Source organism: Heptranchias perlo, chromosome 4 (assembly GCF_035084215.1).
Source record: "Heptranchias perlo isolate sHepPer1 chromosome 4, sHepPer1.hap1, whole genome shotgun sequence".
Lineage (NCBI taxonomy): Eukaryota > Metazoa > Chordata > Chondrichthyes > Hexanchiformes > Hexanchidae > Heptranchias > Heptranchias perlo.
Window position 1 is genome coordinate 24197789 of NC_090328.1, and position 22041 is coordinate 24219829.

A 22041-nucleotide genomic window follows, 5' to 3' on the forward strand; every position below is an offset into this window, starting at 1 on the left:
CTATATAAATGCAAGTTATTTCTGTTTCTTTTAGTGAGACCCATACCAGTGGCAATCCCAAGATCTCAAATGGTGCTATAGTGTCTTGTAGAGAATTAAACATTCCATGTTAATTTGTTTTAAAGACCACCTCTTTAAACATTTTCAATTCTCCAGCAGGAGCATGCAAATCCATCAATCCAGCCGAGTTTTGTGCTCTTAATTCTTATCACTCTTCGCGAAAGTCCCTTCAATGCATCAATATCCTCTTTAAGGTAACTTTAAACCAAACAAAAACAGGAGTAAGTCAATTCAGGCAAAATTTATTAGGGATTGGATTTCACAAAAAACACAAAAAGATAAGTTGATTTCTCCGTAAGAATCGTACTGCATCAAAATGAATCAATTGATGTTCACTTACGAAAGAAATCTTTCAAAATCAATTACAGAGAATATAAAGAGTTTTCATTTTACAGGCAACAAATATGGTCATTTTCATCATAAAACAACAATAAAGATGTTGATTTTACAGCAGCGCTGCATGCAATTGACCAGGTTCAAAATTTGAAGCTTCAGAATTACACAGCTCTTAGGCCCTGAATTTTGGTGTAATAAAGACATACTGTAAAAGAGTATTGTTGAATCTATCCAGACCTTTTTTCTCATTTCCTGTTAATAACTATAAAGACATATGTACAGTTAGGCTTTTGCTGGTAACACTATATTTGTTGAAATACAATTTGCAAAATTCTGCAATAAAATACTATCATACACACTCGCACCATCTAAATGTGCTTGTAACCGACGTGGGAGAGGCTGTTAGTAAAAAGGGGTAGGGGAAATGTCAGAGGCTTATGAAAGTTTCTGAAAAGTAGTGATTTTGTTCTTCTTACTCAACAACTAAACATCTGTACAAAATAAAGCAGACATATATACACAAAATGCTATGGACTACATACACTGTAGTAAACTCAAGCATTTATGAAAGAAATTAAAAGACAATCATACACACTTGTTTTGAACTAAGGTGCTGCAGCGCTAACAATTCCTTCCCCCTCCCCACCATCCCATGTGTGTTCATACCCAACCATGGCAGTTATAATTTATTGTTTTATTACAGGGAAAACATTGCTCAAATTCTTTTATTAAAAAAAACTTTAATTTTGGACAAAATATTGAGTAACTTTGAACATGCGTCCTAAATGTTTTGTCCAGAAATTATATATATTAGAAGGAAGCTACTCAATTATTCAAACTTATAAACAAATTGTACATGGGAAAGTCTTTCAGGTACTTTGAAAGTATAAGAAAGCAAGGCATATCAATGAATAAGTTATGTTGAACACAACTGTGAATAACACTGCTGATTTCCAATAAATGGTTTTAAAGATGTGCACCATCTCTCTTAACAACTTCTTGAGCATGGCTGGACATTCAGTGACAAAACACCTTGCCTCACACCTCTGTCCTTGTGAGCTTGAATCCACTTTCAAACTACAGTCATATAACAGAGTTAGATGAAGAGGGGTGGGGAGGAGGCTCACGTGGAGCATAAACGCCGGCATAGACCAGATGGGCCGAATGGCCTGTTTCTGTGCTGTAGACTCGATGTAACCTGATGTAACAGTTACACATCTCCATTCTTCAGTGACTGCTGAGTCCAAGGAGCCACCTAAAAAGTGTTAAATATGATAATTCGGGCTTAGGAGCCTGAATATGGCATGCCTCAAAGAATGGTCACGTGGCCCGACCAACAAAAAATTCTATTCCGAAACCTTATATTTACTATATATTCTAAACCACCACTTAAAAGAAAAAGCAGGTTGAAGTGAGAAACACAGTCACAGATTTCCAAACAACCTATACAAAATGTGACACTACTGTTTTCATATCTCATATCGTTCAGCAGAAAAACAAACCAAGTGAATAGGAGGAAAAAATAGAGTAAACTACACAACTTCACCTCTAGTTTGGAAAGTGACAGTTTATCATAGCTGTATGAGTTACTGGTCTAATACTTGCTGAACGTATTATGAGTTTATTCTACTCTGTGACAAAATCATCAATAATAAATGTTAGTGACAGACCACTGTGAGCTCCTGTACCAATAAGAATAAATAGGCATTCACTATGTTTGCATACACGGGAGAAAAAGGTTGATCAAATAAGTGCACCATAATAATAAGAAACAATTGTTCTTGAAACATCCTGAAGAGAATGCAGAACTGCCTCCAGACAGCATGAGCAGTATATTTTTTAAGCTGTCTTTATTACTTGGCAGAAGATGGTGCCAAATGATGTAATGCTTCTGAAGTTAGCTATAGTCAATCACACAACTGTCACAAAGGTTGTCTTTGAGTGTCTACAGATTGAAACTTCTTTTAATGAGAGCTGCAGAGGTTATTGTGCTAAACTCAAAGCAATGTGGATACAAATATGTATAAAATTTTATAGTCGTTTCACATAGTTTCCTGGAAAGGTACCAAAGAACTTGGATCGCCGAGAAGTACCTGCGATTAAAAAGAAAAAGCAAACTTCATTATATTCCGGCCTCTTGGTTTTTATTGCTTCAACACCCTAGTGTGCCATTTTATTGATCACTTTTAATTATCAAACATTTTGATTAAAAAAACTCATAAGAAATGTCTTGATTATATTTTCCTGAGGATACCACTGTGCTCACTCATTATATTTTTAAATTAAAATCAGATACTGAAATCAGATTAAACTTGCATGTGGAGGGGGTGATAATCCACCTGTCAGTAACTTTATATCACCTGGATGATGCTTGTATAGGCTTAGAAGACTGATTATTACTAGTGATGTTCTTTGGTGTTTTATGGCACAAGTTTAACAGCCACAGTAAAATGTCAATACTTGTGGAATATAAATACCTGTAAAGGCAATTTGGGGAGTGGGGAAATGAGCATGATCCAATTAACCAGTCATTACCTACTCCCTTTAAATCACTCTCAAACCAGGTGACCAGTGCAATGAGAATTGAATTTTGTGATTGCATATGATCATAATGATGAAAACAGTTCACCCTGCTGTACTGATGCAGTGGGAAGCATTAATAAAGAGTACTGGTGAATATACTATTGATCCATGCTTTAAGTAGTAAGATTTCACTTTGCATCACATTACAGGAGCACATTATTCTGAAGGCATATTTACTGAATGGATACATGTGCAATATTTTCATGAAGGAGTATCTGCATTTTGTATTTGGAAGGTCTTCCTACACATGAATAATGGAATGAACTCCAAGACTGCCAAATCAGACTCAATGGGGGAATTTTAAATCCCCCACCTGGCGGAAGCCCGGGCTTCCCTCCCTCCCTCAATCGGAATTCTCCTGACAGATTTACCTTGTGTCGTGAACCGGCGGCGGCCTCCGAGCCGCACGGTTCTAATGGCCGGGCAGCCGCTTCCTGCCGACTTCACCAGCCCTAATGGTCGAGAAGTCGAGGATTGGCATGCTAATGAGGTCCATCCGTTAAAAGTTGGCTGAGCCTCCCTGCCTCCACTCCTGGACAGCCAAGCGGCTTTGCTTTGCTGTGTTCCCGCCCGGGAGTCAAAAATCGACCCCAATATTTCAAGACAGTTAGAGATCCACCCAGGAGGGTGAACAGCCACCACGCAGAAGGGTCCACTCTACGTACAAAACACCGATATGGAGGAAAGACAACAATGGAGACGCAAGTAGGAATAAACATTTTTACTGCGACAACTAGAATATTATAGGTAAATAGAATGTTGCTACTCTGTAGAAAATTAAGACACATGATTGGTGCTATCCCCATTTGTTTGAGGTAGTTTGTTCAATGGAATATGTGATATGTGCACAACAGTTAAATAGATCTCAATGCAAAGTCAGCTTTAATGCTCTATTTCTGTGATAAACCATAAGTAAAAGTACCATTCAGAAACAGTATCACCACCATATCACTGTGCAGAATACGTGTATTTGAGGAAAATGCTAACATATGACATTTCATTTATATGTTTCAGAATTGGGCGAACTGGCTGCTGGGTTTTCGGAAGAAGTAGTGGTCAAAGTTTCCTCTGTAAGGTAGCATCTTGGAGGCAGTGTCTCTTCAGTCATCTTTGAAGTGGATGCGCTCCTGAAGTATTCTGGGAAATGGCCTTCAGATATTGCTATGGTACGCTGAAGGGCTACATTATGTAACAAGGCGGAAGAGGGTTGCTGGTTATGTACAAGTGTGGTGAGTACTTTGATCAGAGAGCTCATCTGATCGGCCAACTGCACCCAGCCCACCTGGATAACATTATGAAGGTGTACCATGTCTGTGTGCATCTGCTTGTTGCCAGATTGCACACTGGAATGGACATTGTCCATGGTCTTCCTGAGCAGGTGCATACCCTCATCCACAAGCATGCCAAATGTTGTGGAGAGTGCAAGGAGATTGGCATCTGTCTCTTGTTGTCGACAGGTCTTCTCATTTGACATAGTAGATGGCACACCAGCAGGAACATTGTCCATAATCTGTTCTAAGCACTTTATATCTTCCACAAGGAACTCAGCTGATGGGGTGAGAAAGTTGGCAATTTCCACTTGCAGCTCATGTGCTGTTTTGTCTGCTGGTTTAGTGGTGATGACCTGCTCCGGTAGACAAATATCCACTGAACTCAGGGATGGTGAGGGACATGCATCAAGATTCTCAGATGGTATGGTAGATGCATCAGGACTCTCAGATTCTGAGGGAATTGGAGAAAGACGCTTTGATGAAGTAAGATTCTGGGATGCTGAGAGAGATGCAGCACTATTCTGGGATGCTGAGAGAGATGCAGCACTATTCTGGGATGCTGAGAGAGATGCAGCACTATTCCGGGATGCTGAGGGAGATGCAGCACTATTCTGGGATGCTGAGGGAGATGCAGCACTATTCCGGGATGCTGAGGGAGATGCAGCAATATGCTGGGATGCTGAGAGAGATGCAGCAATATACTGGGATGCTGAGGGAGACACATGGTCGATATCTTCCTCTTCTGGCTGACTTGTCACCTCATCTTCCAGTTCAGCATCTTCCAAACATTTTGGGTACGTCCAGGACATTCCTTCGGAGGATATGGTTACAGGTGATGGGCTTTCGTGTTGCTCAACAAGAGACGGTGCACTCCCCTCCACATGTGGATTTGTTGCCCTTGCTGCTGAGGATGACAACTCTTTGCCAGTGGATTTCTGGGCACTTGGTGCCTCTTCAATGCCCTTTTCAATGGGTGGATTTGAGATGGGAGGTGGCTGACTATCTGGGGAGACAAAATAGGGACAAGAAACAAAACCTTAGTTATTTGAACATGTGCAGTGGAACTGCAGACAGACAGGTGCAGATGCCATTTGGAAGAAACTTACAAAAGCAGGTGAAGTGCAACTATGGACCACTGTACACAGGACCACTTACATGCATTTGGGGATGTTAAAACATTCTTGGCAGTCTGCATATGTTAAGTTTACGTTTGTCCAATTATTTTTACTTTACTGGGAGATTGCATGGAAGGAGAGACTATAAGGTAAACTTACCGGATATATGGGACTCCGGGGTAGATGATGTTTTGATTTCAGGTACAACCGAAGTTTTTTTTGGCAGTCTGTTCCTCCTCTCAACTTGAACTTTTCCTTGGTGCTTCATTCCAATGTCACATTCTTTTGATCTCTGAATGCTGATCTCAAATTTTTGATCCCCCCCCCCCCAGAAGTTATTTCAGCATGTTGATTCTTTTCCAACAATTTTGTGTAGTGGAGCAAAGCTTGGACATTATGTCCCACTTTTTCTTTTGCGCCATTACTGTCCATACGTGTGTCCTTCCTTCTGGAGTTGGTAGCAATGTGGTTGTTCCTAGGCAAGTATCTTGATATTTGGCAAAATGTTTGACAATAAAAATAACTCAAACTTGGACAAATGTGGCTGTTGTCATCTCCTTCTGAGCTCCATTTTGCACATTTATCAGTAGTGCTTAATTTCGCAATAATGTGCATATATTATGATACATAAAGGGGCTCGTTGGGACAGTGGATCTGAATGATAGGAACTAGTTTCTGGTTGGGTGTCTTAATTTACTCCCAGTGCTAATTCAAGGCAGAAATAGCTCAATTTATGTTCAAGAGATGACTGTTTCATTACTGCCAGGACAATATCTCAAAGAGCTTTAAATGTCCACAGGTCAGTTTATCACCCCCATCAAGAGCAAGTTATAGTTTATATTCAATTCACATTTTCTTGGCTGGTACAGTGTGTTAGATTGCACTTTCCCCATAGTATTAGAATCCAAATCTGATAGATTAGATAAATGTTTCCTCTTTCTGAAGAGAGTTGAGGCTCACTAGCAAACGTTTTTTTGTCAGTTTCAATCCAAATCCCAGTGCACACAAGTCAATAGGATAAAGCTATCTAGAACCTGTTATCAACTGTTGCAAACTTAACGAACTTGTTATAAAAGAAGAGAGTATGTAAGGAACCAAGAATATCCTTGAATAACATGCATGACCTCTGTTTACTCTATGAGCATGTGGCCCTTGACAAAACCTTAAGTGCATCCTTAAAATTAGTTCTGGAACACTAAATGCTGTGAGTAGTGAAATTAGCATACCCACAGAATACTGCAAATGAAAACATGCCTGAGTTGGACTGTCAGAACAAGACACTGCTTGGCACTGTCACTAGACATCTCCATCTCCAAACACTGATGGTATAGAGCACCCATCAGTCCTGGGGAAAAAGTGGGAAGGGGAGGGACAGAATATCAGCAGTATTCTCTACACACTGCCTGATGGTTCTCTCATTTTTGTTCCAAGCAGACATAAGATGAGATAAATGCTGATTGTACATCTGCCTCCACTTAAGGATTGTGCTCCCTGCACCTCTGCAAAAATGATTGCAGCCTGGAGTCCAGTCCTCTGCAAAGCAAGAATCAAGACCGTGTATGATGGACATTTAACATTTATATATATATCAATAGAAGCACAATCACCCCATGGGTAGTATTAACACTCAGAGACTTGGGGTTTCCCATTGGCAGCCCCAGCAAAATGTCTGCAGCAGCATGAACAGATACTTGATAGACATTAAGATCGGCCCACTGTTGACAGCTCTGATTACTCTGTACATTTTGCATTTCAGCCACCTGGAAGAAAATTTCCTTTTGGGCAGAAGTGGATGAACATTTAGAAAACCAGCTGTTAAATCTGCTGTGACTGCTCACATTCTGTCCTTTACGCATCAAAATTCCACAATTTAAAACAAATGGAACTAAAGGAATTTTTAAAAAGTCTTTGAAAGCATTAGCCATCACAAATAGTGGATTATGTTTGTGTAAGTAAACTTTCTTATCACTATAGTAGCTTACAGCAGAATAGGGATGAGCTATGAGTGACATCTCTAAGTTAAAATCAGTGTAGGTTGCACCCATGCAGATTTATATGGAAAAATTTGGATGAATCCTTTATCAAAAAAGCAGGGTGCATGCGCAAGGTAGCTTTATCTGTACATTCATGATGCTATATTGAAGTTCACTAGAAAGTTTCACAAGCTTCCTTTGTTAGTAATTGGAAGGGAGTAAATCTCAGGCAGGTGCTCATTTTGACTTTGTTTTACTTGTCCTAATGTCAATTGACAACCCTCACGCTTTTGGAAAGGTAATCTATTTGGAATATCACTACGAAAAGCAAACACTGCCTCTATAGGGTAACTTCACCGATCCCACACTCCCAGCAGGGATCTGCACTCAAAAGGAGCGTGGGTCGGAGAAGGGTTGCAGCTTTGTTGTAGCCCATCTCTGACCCATGTTCCCATCGAGCATGGGTCCCTGCAAGGAGTGCAGGATTTTTTTTTTATTCATTCATGGGTTGTGGGTGTCGCTGGCAAGGCCAGCATTTATTGCCCGTCCCTAATTGCCCTCGAGAAGATGGTGGTGAACTGCCTTCTTGTACAACTTGAGTGGCTTGCTTGGCCATTTCAGAGGGCAGTTAAGAATCAACCAATGAATTTACCGTTATATTCTTTAAATGGGTTTGTCAACAGTTTCGATTCTTCTACTGCTAAGTCTGCTAACACTTGCCTAATGTTGATAACTCTGAATCTGCCTGATTAATCTGATCTAGTGTTTCTATGCTTATTTTTGTGCTGGCCTCGTGAGTCAATTTGTCTCCATTGGGTAAATAAGGTGTCCTGAGATATTCACCCAAGGTAGCCATTTCTGTCAGGATTCCCTGACAACCATACAGTAAATTAATCGTCTTACTAGTTTAAGGAAGTTCTTCTTGCACATTACTCATCTCAGTTAACCATGTATGTTTTTTTTTCCTCCATGGACTTCAGATTCAGAAATTCACATTAATTTGTTAGCTCATCCCTACTCTGGGCAGGCATATATATTATAGAGAGGCGCTATAAAATGCACATACCAACAAACCAGCCATCATCACACTTCTCCATTACATCAACAATATCTCCTTCCTTGAGCTCCAGCTCATCTTCATTTCTAGGGTTGTAGCTGTACATAGCTTGGTATCTGTGAGAAAATGTAATAGAATTTTACATTTAGCTAGCTCATATCTGTCACAGTATCTAAACTTTGATGTAGTAAATGTTGATGGAAATCAACATTCAGTACTAATTAAACCCAATTGTATTATTAATCTTTAAAAATGTGGGTACAGATAGAAAAGGCCATCAAAAAGGCAAATAGGATTCTGGCTTTTACATATTAGGAGAGCGGATAAAAAAGCAGGAAGTGATGTTGAATTTGTACAAGACATTGGTTAAGTCATGATTGGAGTACTTTGTGCAGATCTGGGCACCCCATTATGGAAAGGATAATACAAAGGGTACAGCAAAGATTCACTAGAATGACCTTATGGAGAAAGGCAATAAAAAGGGATAGTTTTCACTGGGACAGGGAGGCTAAGAGGGAACTAATGGAGGTTTTCAAAATTTTGAATAGTTTTGCGGGGATAGTGAGAAATTGTTCCCACTGGTCGGCAAATCAGTAACAAGGGAACATAGATTCAGGATTATCACTAGAAGAAATTTCGACAGGTTATTAGAACATGAAATTAACTACCACAAGGGCCATTTGGCAGAGACTATAACATTATTTAAAAGGGAAATGGATATGTATTTGAAAAGGAAGAATATAAAAAGATACAGGGAAAGGACTAGAAATAGGATTAGATAGTTCCAGTTTAAAAGTCAGCATCAGTACAGGTATAATGGGCCTCTTCCTATGATTCTATTATTCCACAATGTATGAGGCAATGGATGGTTTATGTGCACTCTATAACAATGGGCTACAGACTGAGTTGAAGCCCCTTGTGACATTAATGGAATTCTGACAATAAATTTGAACTTTCTCATTTTTGGTAGAACACAGAAGTGCCATTTCTATTCTCCCCTGTGCAACAGAAAAAGGACATTTAAGAATGTAAATGACCTCACCGTGGTTTGGCAGCATGTCTGTCTTTGGCCCAGGGAGAACCTAAAGAGTAATAGTTTAAAAAAAAAATTGTTTGTGGGATACCTGTTGGGGGGCTATGGAAGTGACTCCATGATTAAAGGGAAGTTCAGACTTGGTGCAATGAGAAGTCCAGTTTCTATATTATCTCCAGCATAACGAGGGGAAAAAAAAAATAGGAAAGCCAGTTGCTGGTACTGAAAACCAAACTCTGGCAGAGGCTTGAAAATCGCAACAGCAAATTCTCCACAAGACCAGATTTTCCCTACTGTGGACTCGCACCGTCTGTCTGATGTTAGTCCTGTACATCTGCTAAAAACGCTCTTCTTAATTTGCGGGCTCTTCTTCATTCTTCAAATGATATGCATCCTCCACACACCTCGTCAGTAAAGCCTAACTTGACTGGTTTTGGGGAAAACCATGTGTGAAAACATCATTGGAACATTATCACACCAGTTACTTTTGACCTGAAGCTAAAATGAAACTAACTACTGAAACGTTAATCCCAAAAACCCACACATAGGCAAGGCCTGAATGGATAGTTCAGTACTGTTGTGGTGCGTGGAGGATGATCATTAAAAGAATCTCCATCATTTAAGCAGTCTCCACATACCATAAGGATATATCAAAGTAGTGCAATTCAGCAAGGGATGACCACCATAATGTTTAGAAAATGTATGAGGATTACTCTGTGTAGCAGTGTGCAAATACTATCAGAACTTAACTGAGAGATACCCAAGAAACAACCATGAAATAGATAGTATAACATTTAGCCTGCCTCTTTCCTGTAATATGGTAGCAATGTAAAATGCACTCAACCATTCACTTAGCTGCTGCTTAGTGACTGACGGGTCTTTGAAAGTAAAAACTTGCATTTATATAGTGTCTGTCATAACCAGAGGACTTCCCAAAACACTTTTTCTGTAGTATAAACACTTGTTTTGTAGCCAATGTTTACAACATAGTAAACAAACAACTGTTAAAAATACTGAAACTGTTTCATATGAAAGACAAGAGTAACTTAGAACTCTGAACATCTACAGTGAAAATGGTGCTCCATATTTGACTATTATGGCAGTCGATAAGATGACAATTTCTTGGCCTTAAATGAAGCTGTAAAGTGACTTTTGGTAAGAACTAGAGGTGCATTTCAATGACTGCCCAGTCAGAATGTCAAATCAAGTATGGCTGATGTACAATGAGGGCTTGAAAATCACTAAATCTGAGAATTGGAATGCTAACAGTAGTGCAGTTTTCCACATAAGAAATTTAAAGTAACATGTCACAAGTAGTTCAAACAGTGGATACATGCGCGCGGTGTCCACTGGTACGTTTGAGGCCTTCAGCGACCAGTGGGCATCACAGGGACTGGAGTGCTTGGTCGATACTGGAAATAATATTATTTAATTTGGTAAGTTACCTTTGTCTTTTGTATGATTTGGGTTTTTATTAATTGTGCCCCTCTAAAAAGGGATATTTAAAAACCAAAAAAAACAGTGGAGACGTTAGCTTGTGGACAGCCAAATGAATGTCCCAGTTGAGAAACAGTGAAGATCTTTTTGGACACAATTTCTACATAGGTTGAATAAACTAACGCACCAACTGGTGATTCCCCAATGCACCACACGTAAACAGGTAATGAAAAACTGAAATAGCCACAATACAAACTCAAACAGAACTGGGTTTTAAAACAATGTTGAACAAAAACTGCAGGTTCTCTAGAAAGTGAGTAACACTGCACAAGATAGGGTAACCAACTTTGTAGAACACTACCGAATAAACTTTCCCCCAGAGATAGAGTAAGATGAAGTAGAAAAAGGGGGCATATGATAGATGTTATAGGTTGATAATACAAATGAGAACTAGGCTGAATGTAGAAAGTACAGAGGAGAAGTGAAAAAGAAAATAAGAGGGACAAAGAGAGTAAGAGAATAGACTGGCGGCTAACATAAAAGGGAATCCAAAAGTCTTCTATAGGCATATAAATAGTAAACGGGTAGCAAGAGGAGGGGTGGGGCTGATTAGGGCCCATAAAGGAGATCTGCGCATGGAGGCAGAGGGCATGGCTGAGGTACTAAATGAGTACATTGTATCTGCCTTTATCAAGGAAGAAGATGCTGCTAAAATCACAGTAATAGAGGAGGTAGTTGAGATACTGGATGGGCTAAAAATTGATAAAGGAGGTACTAGAAAGGCTGGCTAATTCACCTGGTCCGGATGGGATGCACCCAAGGTTGCTGAGGGAAGTAGAGGTGGAAATTGCAGAGGTACTGGCCATAATCTACCAATCCTCCTTAGATATGGGGGTGGTGCTAGAGGACTGGAGAATTGCAAATGCAATTGCAAACCTTTGTTCAAAAGAGGGTGTAAGGATAAACCTGGCAACTACAGGCCAGTCAGTTTAACCTCAGTGGTGGGGAAGCTTTTAGAAATGATAATCCGGGACAAAACTAGTAATCACTTGGACAAGTGTAGATTAATAAAGGAAAGCCAGCACAGATTTGTTAAAGGCAAATTGTGTTTAACCAAGTTGATTGAGTTTTTTGATGAGGTAACAGAGAGGGTTGATGAGGTTGATGTTGTGTATATAGATTTTCAAAAGGTGTTTGATAAAGTGCCACATAATAGGCTTGTCAGCAAAACTGAAGCCCATGGAATAAAAGAGGCAGTGGCAGCATGGATACAGAATTGGCTAAGTGACACAAAACAAAGAGGAGTGGTGAACGGTTGTTTTTCGGACTGAAGAAAGGTATAGTGGTGTTCCCCAGGGGTTGGTACTAGGATTAGTACTAGTACTACCATTGCTTTTTTTGATATAGATTAATGACTTGGACTTGGGTGTACAGGGCACAACTTCAAAATTTGCAGATGACAAAACTTAAAAAAAAAATTTGTTCATGGGATGTGGGCGTCGCTGGCAAGGCCAGCATTTATTGCCCATCCCTAATTGCCCTGGAGAAGGTGGTGGTGAGCCGCCTTCTTGAGCCGCTGCAGCCCGTGTGGTGAAGGTTCTCCCACAGTGCTGTTAGGTAGGGAATTCCAGGATTTTGATCCAGCGACGATGAAGGAACGGCGATATTTCCAAGTCGTAATGGTGTGTGACTTGGAGAGGAACGTGCAGGTGGTGTTGTTCCCATGTGCCTGCTGCCTTTGTCCTTCTAAGGTCGCGGGTTTGGGAGGTGCTGTCGAAGAAGCCTTGGTGAATTGCTGCAGTGCATCCTGTGGATGGTACACACTGCAGCCACTGTGCGCCGGTGGTGGAGGGAGTGTTTAGGGTGGTGCATGGGGTGCCAATCAAGCGGGCTGCTTTGTCCTGGATGGTGTCGAGCTTCTTGGGTGTTGTTGGAGCTGCACTCACCCAGGCAAGTGGAGAGTATTCCATCACACTCCTGACTTGTGCCTTGTAGATGGTGGAAAGGCTTTGGGGAGTTAGGAGGTGAGTCACTCGCCGCACAATACCCGGCCTCTGACCTGCTCTTGTAGCCACAGTATTTATGTAGCTGGTCCAGTTAAGTTTCTGGTCAATGGTGACCCCCAGGATGTTGATGGTGGGGGATTCGGTGATGGTAATGCCATTGAATGTCAAGGGGAGGTGGTTAGACTCTCTCTTGTTGGAGATGGTCATTGCCTGGCACTTGTCCGGCACGAAAGGAAGTGTAGTAAACAGTGAGGAGGATAGTAATAGACTTCAAAAGGACATAAACAGGCTGGTGGAATGTGCGGACACATGGAAGATGAAATTTAATGCAAAGAAGCACAAAGTGATACATTTTGGCAGGAAAAACGAGGACAGGCAATATAAATTAAATGGTACATACATACAATTCTAATGGGGGTACAGGAACAGAGAGCCTGGGGGTATATGTGCACAAATCTTTGAAGGTGGCAGGACAGGTTGAAAAAGCAGTTAAAAAAGCATATGGATCCTGGGCTTTATAAATAGAGGCATAGAGTACAAAAGCAACGAAGTTACGTTGAACCTTTATAAAACACTGGTTCGGTCGCAACGGGAGTATTGTGTCCAATTCTGGGCACAGCACTTTAGGAAGGATGCGAAGGCCTTAGAGAGGGTGCAGAAAAGATTCACTAGAATGGTTCCAGCAATGAGGGACTTGAGTTACTTGGATAGACTGGAGGAGCAGAGAAAGTTGAGAGGAGATTTGATAGAAATGTTCAATATCATGAAGAGTTTACATAAAGTAAATAAAGAGAAACTGTTCCCATTGGCTGAAGGCTCAAGAACCAGGGGAGGCAGATTTAAAGGTGATTGGCAAAAGAACCAAAGGCGACATGAGGAAAAACATTTTTACGCATCATATAGTTATGATCGGGCATGCGCTGCCTGAAAGGGCGGTGGAAGCAGATTCAATCATGGCTTTCAAAAAAGGAATTGGATAAATACTTGAAGGGAAAAAATAGGCAGGGCTACATGGAAAGGGACTAACTGGACTGCTCTTGCAAAGAGCCGGCATGGGCTCGATGGGCCGATTGGCCTCCTTCTGTACTGCAACTATTCTATGATTCTACTTTATGTTCTAAACTCTATCAGTGGATCCTGTGCAACAACTAAGAAAGACATCTACCAACAAAGGCGACAGATTCTGTACTAATAGATATTGCCTTTCAATAAACAGAGTGTCAATAGGAATGTTTCCAGTTTCAGTTCTAATATTTAATCCTCTGGCTGTGAGAGAGGATCTCTCCTCCAGTGCTGCCGGATTCTGTCTCTGCTTATTGCCAGGGCTTCTGAGAACCATGTCTTGAGCATTAATTATGGAATCACCAAAATCACTTGCTTGTTGTTATGGTGTGGGCTTTCTCCCAATACTCTTAACTGGTGCTCATTGCAGTAAGGCAGCCAATGTATGCAGACTGGGCTATCTATCAATCGAAACCTGCACTGTGAATTTCACAGGACTAACAATGACTCCTTATCTATAGTATAGTATAATCTATAGTATAATCTGTATGTGGTGCCCATATGGAATGGGCACCACATACAGATGTTTTCTCTGAAAGGCGGTAAATAACACACAATCAGATCAATGCATTTAGATTGAACTGTCACATTTCTTTACAAGCAAGGTAATAAAAGGCAGTAAAACACAGCAAGAAACTATAAGTACAACAACTAAAACAAAGAATCAGTCCATAAATAGATTAAAATGTTCTTTTCTAGAACATTTTTCTTGCACGGTTCATTACATGACAAGGTTTTTGAATGAAACAGCCTTTCATAGAACTTTAATGAATCAATGCTGTATATGGGTAACATAATTCCTGTGTCAACCAACAGAATCAAGAATTGGTTTCAGAACTTAACTAAGCATAAGTCTTCAGTGTGTATTTCATAATAAAGACCCCAAAGTTCAAAGAAAGGCAGCTTCCATTTTAACTCCAGTGGTTTCAAAACTGTCAAGAATTAAAACACAGAAATCTCCCTATTTGTTAACCAAGATCAAAGACGCAATGGAATGTACTATACATAGAATGGCTGATGAGCAGGTATTACACGTCATCTTGCTTGCTCAGGATCTGTTAAAGCTTTAAACAATATACATTTTGAACTTCTTTTGGAACAGAGCCATATTTATCTGTCCAATTACCAGATCATTCTGGCCTGTTTTTCCACAAAATAATTACAAAGTGATTAATTGCAGATGATATATCTCTCGGGACATCCCAAAATGTAAGAACATAAGAACATAAGAAATAGGAGCAGGAGTAGGCCAATCGGCCCCTCGAGCCTGCTCCGCCATTCAATAAGATCATGGCTGATCTGATCCTAACCTCAAATTTAAATTCATGTCCAATTTCCTGCCCGCTCCCCTTAACCCCTAATTCCCTTTACTTCTAGGAAACTGTCTATTTCTGTTTTAAATTTATTTAATGATGTAGCTTCCACAGCTTCCTGGGGCAGCAAATTCCACAGACCTACCACCCTCTGAGTGAAGAAGTTTCTCCTCATCTCAGTTTTGAAAGAGCAGCCCCTTATTCTAAGATTATGCCCCCTAGTTCTAGTTTCACCCATCCTTGGGAACATCCTTACCGCATCCACCCGATCAAGCCCCTTCACAATCTTATATGTTTCAATAAGATCGCCTCTCATTCTTCTGAACTCCAATGAGTAGAGTCCCAATCTACTCAACCTCTCCTCATATGTCCACCCCCTCATCCCCGGGATTAACCGAGTGAACCTTCTTTGTACTGCCTCGAGAGCAAGTATGTCTTTTCTTAAGTATGGACACCAAAACTGTATGCAGTATTCCTTAATAATAGACTCCAAAATTTTACCCACCACAGATGTTAGGCTAACTGGTCTATAATTTCCAGCCTTCTGCCTACTACCCTTTTTAAATAAGGGTGTTACATTAGCAGTTTTCCAATCTGCCGAGTCCAGAGAATTTTGGAAAATTATTACCAAAGCATCCACAATCCCTACTGCCACTTCCCTCAGATGTAAGCCATCAGGTCCAGGGGATTTATCCGCCTTGAGTCCCATTAATTTACTGAGTACCAATTCCTTAGTGATTTTAATCGTATTTAGCATTATGTAAATGCAAGTTCCTTTTTTTAAAAAAATATAACCAAACCTCAGTGGTACACAATTTGAAATATTTACTGCTTATAGGAAGAAGGAGTGAACCTTTCATATCATCAGGATGTTCCAAAGCACTTCACAGACAAGGAATTACATTTTGAAGTGCAGTCACTGTTGTAATGTAGACAAGCATGGCAGCCAATTTGACTATAAGGTCCTACAAAGAGCAATAGATGACCAGATAATCTGTTTTTCGTGGTGTTGGTTAAGGGATAGGACACCAGGAGAACTCTCCTGTTCTTCTTTTGATAGTACTGTGGGAACTTTTACATCCATCTGAGCAGGCAGAAGGGACCTTGGTTTAACATCTATTACAAACCTCATGACAATACAGCACTCCTTCAGTACTGCACAGAAGTATCAGCCTTGATTGCCCCATGCTAGCTGATATTGTAAACGGTTCCGTTTCCTCAGGTACTGTCCCGCTTCTTTTCAAATCTGCCGTCATCGCTCCCTTCCTCAAAAAAACCCACCTTTGGCCCCTTAGTCTGTGTCCATCTTTCCCACAACTCCATATTTGAACCTCTCCAATCAGGTTTTCGTCCCTGCCACAGCACTGAAATGGCCCTCATCAAAATCACAAATGACATCCTCTATAATTGTGACCGTGGTGCACTATCCCTCCTCATTCTTCTCGACCTGTCTTTAGACTTTGACACGGTTGATCATACCTCCATAATATTGCCCGTCCCCACCCCTGCCTCAGTCCATCTGCTAGTGAAACTCTTATCCATGCTTTTGTTAACTCCAGACTCCACTCTTCCAATGTTCTTCTGGCTGGCCTCCCATCTTTTGCCCTCCATAAACTTGAGCTCATCTGCTGCCCATATCCTAACTTGCACCAAGTCCCATTCACCCATCACCCCTGTGCTCACCGACCAACATTGGCTCCCGGTCCACCAACGCCTCAATTTAAAAATTCTTATCTCCATGTTCAAATCCCTCCATTGCCTCACCCCTCTCTATCCCAGTAACCTCCTCCAGCCCTACAACCCTCCGAGTGCTCCGCGTTCCTCCAACTCTGGCCTCTTGTGCATGCCTCACTTCCTTCACTTCACCACTGGCGGCTGTGCCTTCAGCCATCTAGGCCCTAAGCTCTGGAATTCCCTCCCCAAACCTCTTTGCTTCTCCACATCTCTCTCCTCCTTTAAGACGCTGCTTAAAATGGTCTGATTACGTTCCTGTTAAGTGCTTTGGGACATTTTACTACATTAAAGGCTACACGAATGCAAGTTGTTGTTGTTGATTTATGTGCTTCAGTCTCTGGAGTGGCTTTGATCCCACAATCTTCTGAGTCCCAGGTGAGAGTTAAATTGAATTAAATTGACTCAAATTTAACCAAAGAGCTGATACCACCAGAATGCCAGTCTTAAAATAGCCTGGATAATCTAAATTCAGCTTCTCATTTCTGACATAATACACAAAATTCTAGAGTTAATTTAATTCACACAGGTTCAGATTTGAAAAACCATTGGCAGCAATCTCTACAAGATTCTTTGCATTGGATCAATGAGAAACATGAAAGTTTTGCCTTAGCGGATCAGCACAACACACCATCTACCTTTGAGTTACCGCATTAAGATGAACTTTCTGCAGATGATCAGCTAGCTTTTAAAGCACTTGCAAAGCAACATCTCGCTCTCCTTGGTTGCGGAGTAGTTTTAACTCTGAACTTCAGTGGCAGGTTTTCAGTATATTAAATTAAAACCGGCCCATTAGTTTTATTTTTGCTGCTTTTTAAAAAAAAACTTTATTCAGAATAAAACTGTACTCACGGTTCTCCAATCTGTGAACCTTCATGGACAAGGGCAGGTTGTTGGGGCTGTGGGAAAAAAACACATTCGATTTAAGTCGCAGTCGTTATTAGACAGAAAACAAAAGAATAGCTTTAAATGAAACCGGTGTAAGTTCTTTGCGAAATCCATTCAGATCTGGAAACAAGAAACGACACTTCTAATTAAAATGAAGAGTTACTGAAATGGAAGCTGTAGAGGAGACAAGCCAAAACAACACTGCAGCAAAGAGCCTTCAGTACACGCACCATCATGCGTTACACATGCTCAGCTTCACACTGATCTCAACACTGCAAAGACAAACCTCAGGTCAGGTCATTCTGTACACACACTGCACGGGAGGCTTATGCTTTTATTTCTCATGCATGCTAGATGTTCCCAATAAACAGAAAGAATTGAAAGACATGATATTGCTCTGCAAAATAATTAAAATCCTACATTAATGAAACACTTTGCCATCGGTCATGAACAATCAAACTTGTTTATCCCACAATGCTCGTTGTGTGCACACCCTTTTCATTGGAAATTATTGGTGACTTATCACCAGACAGATATGGTAGAAATTGAATAAATAAAACCCAAGTTGTCTATATTTGCACACTATATAAAATATGACAAGGCTGGATGGTGGGAATTAAAGGTTGATGTGTAAAGGGATCGATCCACTTCAAAAGTTGCTAACTGTTATTCTCATCTCCTTTTCTGTTAATCCTCTTAAAGCTTTTATTGCTGATCAGAATGCGAACAGCGAAGATTTTTAACTGAGCAAACAGAGGCCTGAGCCAGAATCTCAGAATGCCCTGCTACGTTAAATTAATCTAGCATGGTTCAAGAAAATCTTGTTGGTCCTGTAGTTGACTCAGTAATACAAACCGTAAGCAGCAGTATCCAGTAGCCAGCAGTGTGTTTTCTGGGATCACATAGCTTCACATCAGTTCCCAGTCTGTTCCAAACTGCGGCCCCATTGTACTCATTGGAGCTGCTCTCAAATACGTGTGATTTCCTTCCTGTAATTTATATCACGAAGGAAGGAGACTCAAAATGGTAGGTCTTCTGGAGGCAACCAGCTCCATGGTATTTCAATATAGGTATCTCATACTTCAAGAACTATACTTTCAGGTAGAGGTGGGGAAGTACTTTTGAGTTAAAAGCAATCCCTTTAGACTTTCTAGCCCCATGTTTTTAAGTGGATGTTCAAAAATTTTAGATTTTCAACAATAATCAACAAAATGTGAGACTGATGTAATGGTGAGCACTTCCCTGCCTCCCACTTTCTTTTCCTGAATTGGAAAGAGCGTTTAATATACAGTGGATCTCTCATGGTGTTCAGAGCGAGTCAGAGGACTTGCTGTTTTATAATGCGGGTCCACTGAACACCAACAGCAAATGTTCCCCTTGCTACCAGAAAAGCCAGAGATGCCTCCCCGGAACAGCTTTTCTCTCCCTCTCTTCTTTCCTCTTCACAACAGGGCACCTATCTGTGCCCCCTCCTCAACATTGACAGAGGCTGTCCCTCCACCCAAAACAGGATATCTCTTCTTTATCTCTCTTGTTGGTAATTGCTCACTTGGGAGTCTCTCTCTCCCCTTCCTCAAATACAATCTCTATCGACCAACAGGGTGTCTTCCTCTGCCCCATTCCCCAATGACTGAGCCCCATTAAGGCTTTCCCTCCCCTTCTCAAGAGGTTCTCTCTCCCTCTCTCAGATTCACTCCCCCACTGCCAAGAGATTCTCTCTCCTTCCCCCATCTGCATCTGTGTTGCTCCTATTCTTTCTGTTCCCCAGGATGCAATACTGCTCAAGTAAAGAAGAAGAGACTGTTGGCCAGTTCCAAAAATCACAAGATACCATATTTTACTCGACCTCCATAATCTCGGGACAACCTTTTACACCAAAAAAAAATCCCTCTGAATTTGCTGACACTTCACTTCCCTGGCTAGTATGTTTCACACATTTACCAGCCTTTGCTTAGAAGTTAAATCCAAACTGTATGTTTACCTTCCTTCTTCTGAGCTGGAGTCTGTGTCCCCTGGTTACACAACTGCAGTAATGTCAAACAATTAATTGGGATTCACTTCATCTATGCATCTTAGAATCTTGAAGTTGGGAGTTTGTTTATTCGGGTCTGGACCGCACTATTTCAGGCCTCTGTGTTTCTCCTTTCATTATTCACCAATCATATTGTGCAAAACCTGTCTCCTCAATTTCAGTTTGCAACCCAATCATTTTCCATCAAAAAGTTCTCCCACCCAGCCGACTATACACCCTGAAAAATATCATTTCTAACATAATATACACATAAAAAAATTCAACTCACAAACTTACCATTCTCATTTTCCAAATCACGAACGTATATAGCCTGATCCACCCGATCCGGGTCTCATGAACATCCCTAACCTAAAGTACACCATCTTCTAATACATCACAGGTCAGCTGAGACCCAGGGTTAGAAAATCTGACTCATTTTGGGTAGTAGGGGAAGAATTTGAGGTGGAAACCATTCCTAAGGGTTGATGCCCCTTTTTGTTCAGCTTTCAGAATGCCAAAATGATGGCGGAATATTCCCCAGGTGCGATGCCACAGTCATACAACAGAAATGGGGGCCAGCACCATAATCCAATGATAACAATCTGAGAGGCATTGATTGTTGTGAGGAAAACAGCAAAACCGCAAGGGAACAGCAAAGAACAGAACTTTTTACTTCCTGCCAGATTGGCATGCGACTCCCAAAAAGAGTGGCAATGTGCCATTCTAGAATTTCAGTGTTCTTGCAAGTAGTGCTGTTAATGCCACCTGCCCCTTTTATTCAAATGACCTCAATCTCCAGAATTTGGAACGGGGTCAGAAACTGGAAAAAGTGGCGTGCGGATACAATTGATATGGATAGCAACTAACATGCAAATAATTAGATGACAGATTTTTAATATCATTATGTTCAATATTTTCACAGGAGTGGCACCATAGGAGATCACTAAGTTTACAGAAATTGTCTAGTTTAGTAAACGGTAAAGAATAATTCTCCTGTAACCTGCTGTGTAAAACATTATCATAGCACACTACAACATTGTGGGATGATGTGGTGATGGGAGGGGGTGAGTCTCACGAACAACAAGATCTCCTAAAATATAAACACACTCCAGTAAGCTACAGAATGCAGCAGAAATTAGGTCAAAGAAAGAAATATTAATTAAATTCACCAAACACAATTCAGCAAAAAGCAAACAATTTTACATGTCTGGCGGTATGCTTTCCCAATTCCCCTACCCTATGAGATGGTGAAAAACAACTCCTGACAGGCGAACTGCAGGATCGCTTAGACATCACGGGGCTGCGAGGAGGTTTACCGACAATAGCTACATCAGTCCTCAGTCCAGTCTGTAAGAGCCACAAAAGTGCAATCAGACTGCCTAGAGTTAGAGTTAAAGTTATTTTAAAAGAGCAAAGACACTTAAGGAAAGGTACAAATATTATATCATACAAGAGCTAGAAAGGCAAAGTCTGAATGGAATTTCATAACCTAATTCAAATAAATTTAGTGCGTAGTGGTTTTGGCTTCCTACGGACACTAAACTTGTGGAGTGCAGATAAGGACTCAAGGTCCAAAGTGAATCAGAATGAGACTATGTCCACTAGGAGGTCTCGCTCCTCTTTGCTCTGGTGTCAGGTTGGGCCTGACTCTGGATTGAGACTGCAATAACGCTATAACTGCGGCACTGGTATGAAGCTAAGCCACTTCACACCAAAGCTACAGTTCTACTGCTTTTGCACCTTAAGTTTTTTAAAAATTCATTCATGGGATGTGGGCGGCGCTGGCGAGGCCAGCATTTATTGCCCATCCCTAATTGCCCTTGAGAAGGTGGTGGCGAGCCGCCTTCTTGAACCGCTGCAGTCCGTGTGGTTAGGTAGGGAGTGCCAGGATTTTGACCCAGCGACGAAGGAACGGTGATATATTTCCAAGTCGGGATGGTGTGTGACTTGGAGGGGAACGTGCAGGTGGTGGTGTAACCATGCGCCGGCTGTCCTTGTCCTTCTAGGTGGTAGAGGCTATGGGTTTAGGTGCTGCTGTCGAAGAAGCCTTGGCGAGTTGCTGCAGTGCATCCTGTAGATGGTACACCCTGCAGCCTTGGTGTGCCGGTGGTGGAGGGAGTGAATGTTTAAGGTGGTGGATGGGATACCAATCAAGCAGGCTGCTT

At 41.1% G+C, this 22041-nt stretch overlaps 1 protein-coding gene across 1 annotated transcript in view; it reads right to left on the reverse strand.

Annotated features, from left to right (window-relative positions):
• Positions 1-285: 285 nt before the first annotated feature.
• sorbs2b (sorbin and SH3 domain containing 2b) overlaps positions 286-22041 on the reverse strand; it is a 259709-nt gene continuing 237953 nt past the window's right edge. Inside the window, exons 22-24 of the mRNA XM_067982104.1 lie at positions 17830-17876; positions 8405-8511; positions 286-2489 (exon numbers count right to left, since the gene is read on the reverse strand). Of these exons, the coding sequence (XP_067838205.1) occupies positions 2428-2489; positions 8405-8511; positions 17830-17876 (216 nt within the window). The 3' untranslated portion in view covers positions 286-2427. The remainder of the gene's footprint in view (positions 2490-8404; positions 8512-17829; positions 17877-22041) is intronic.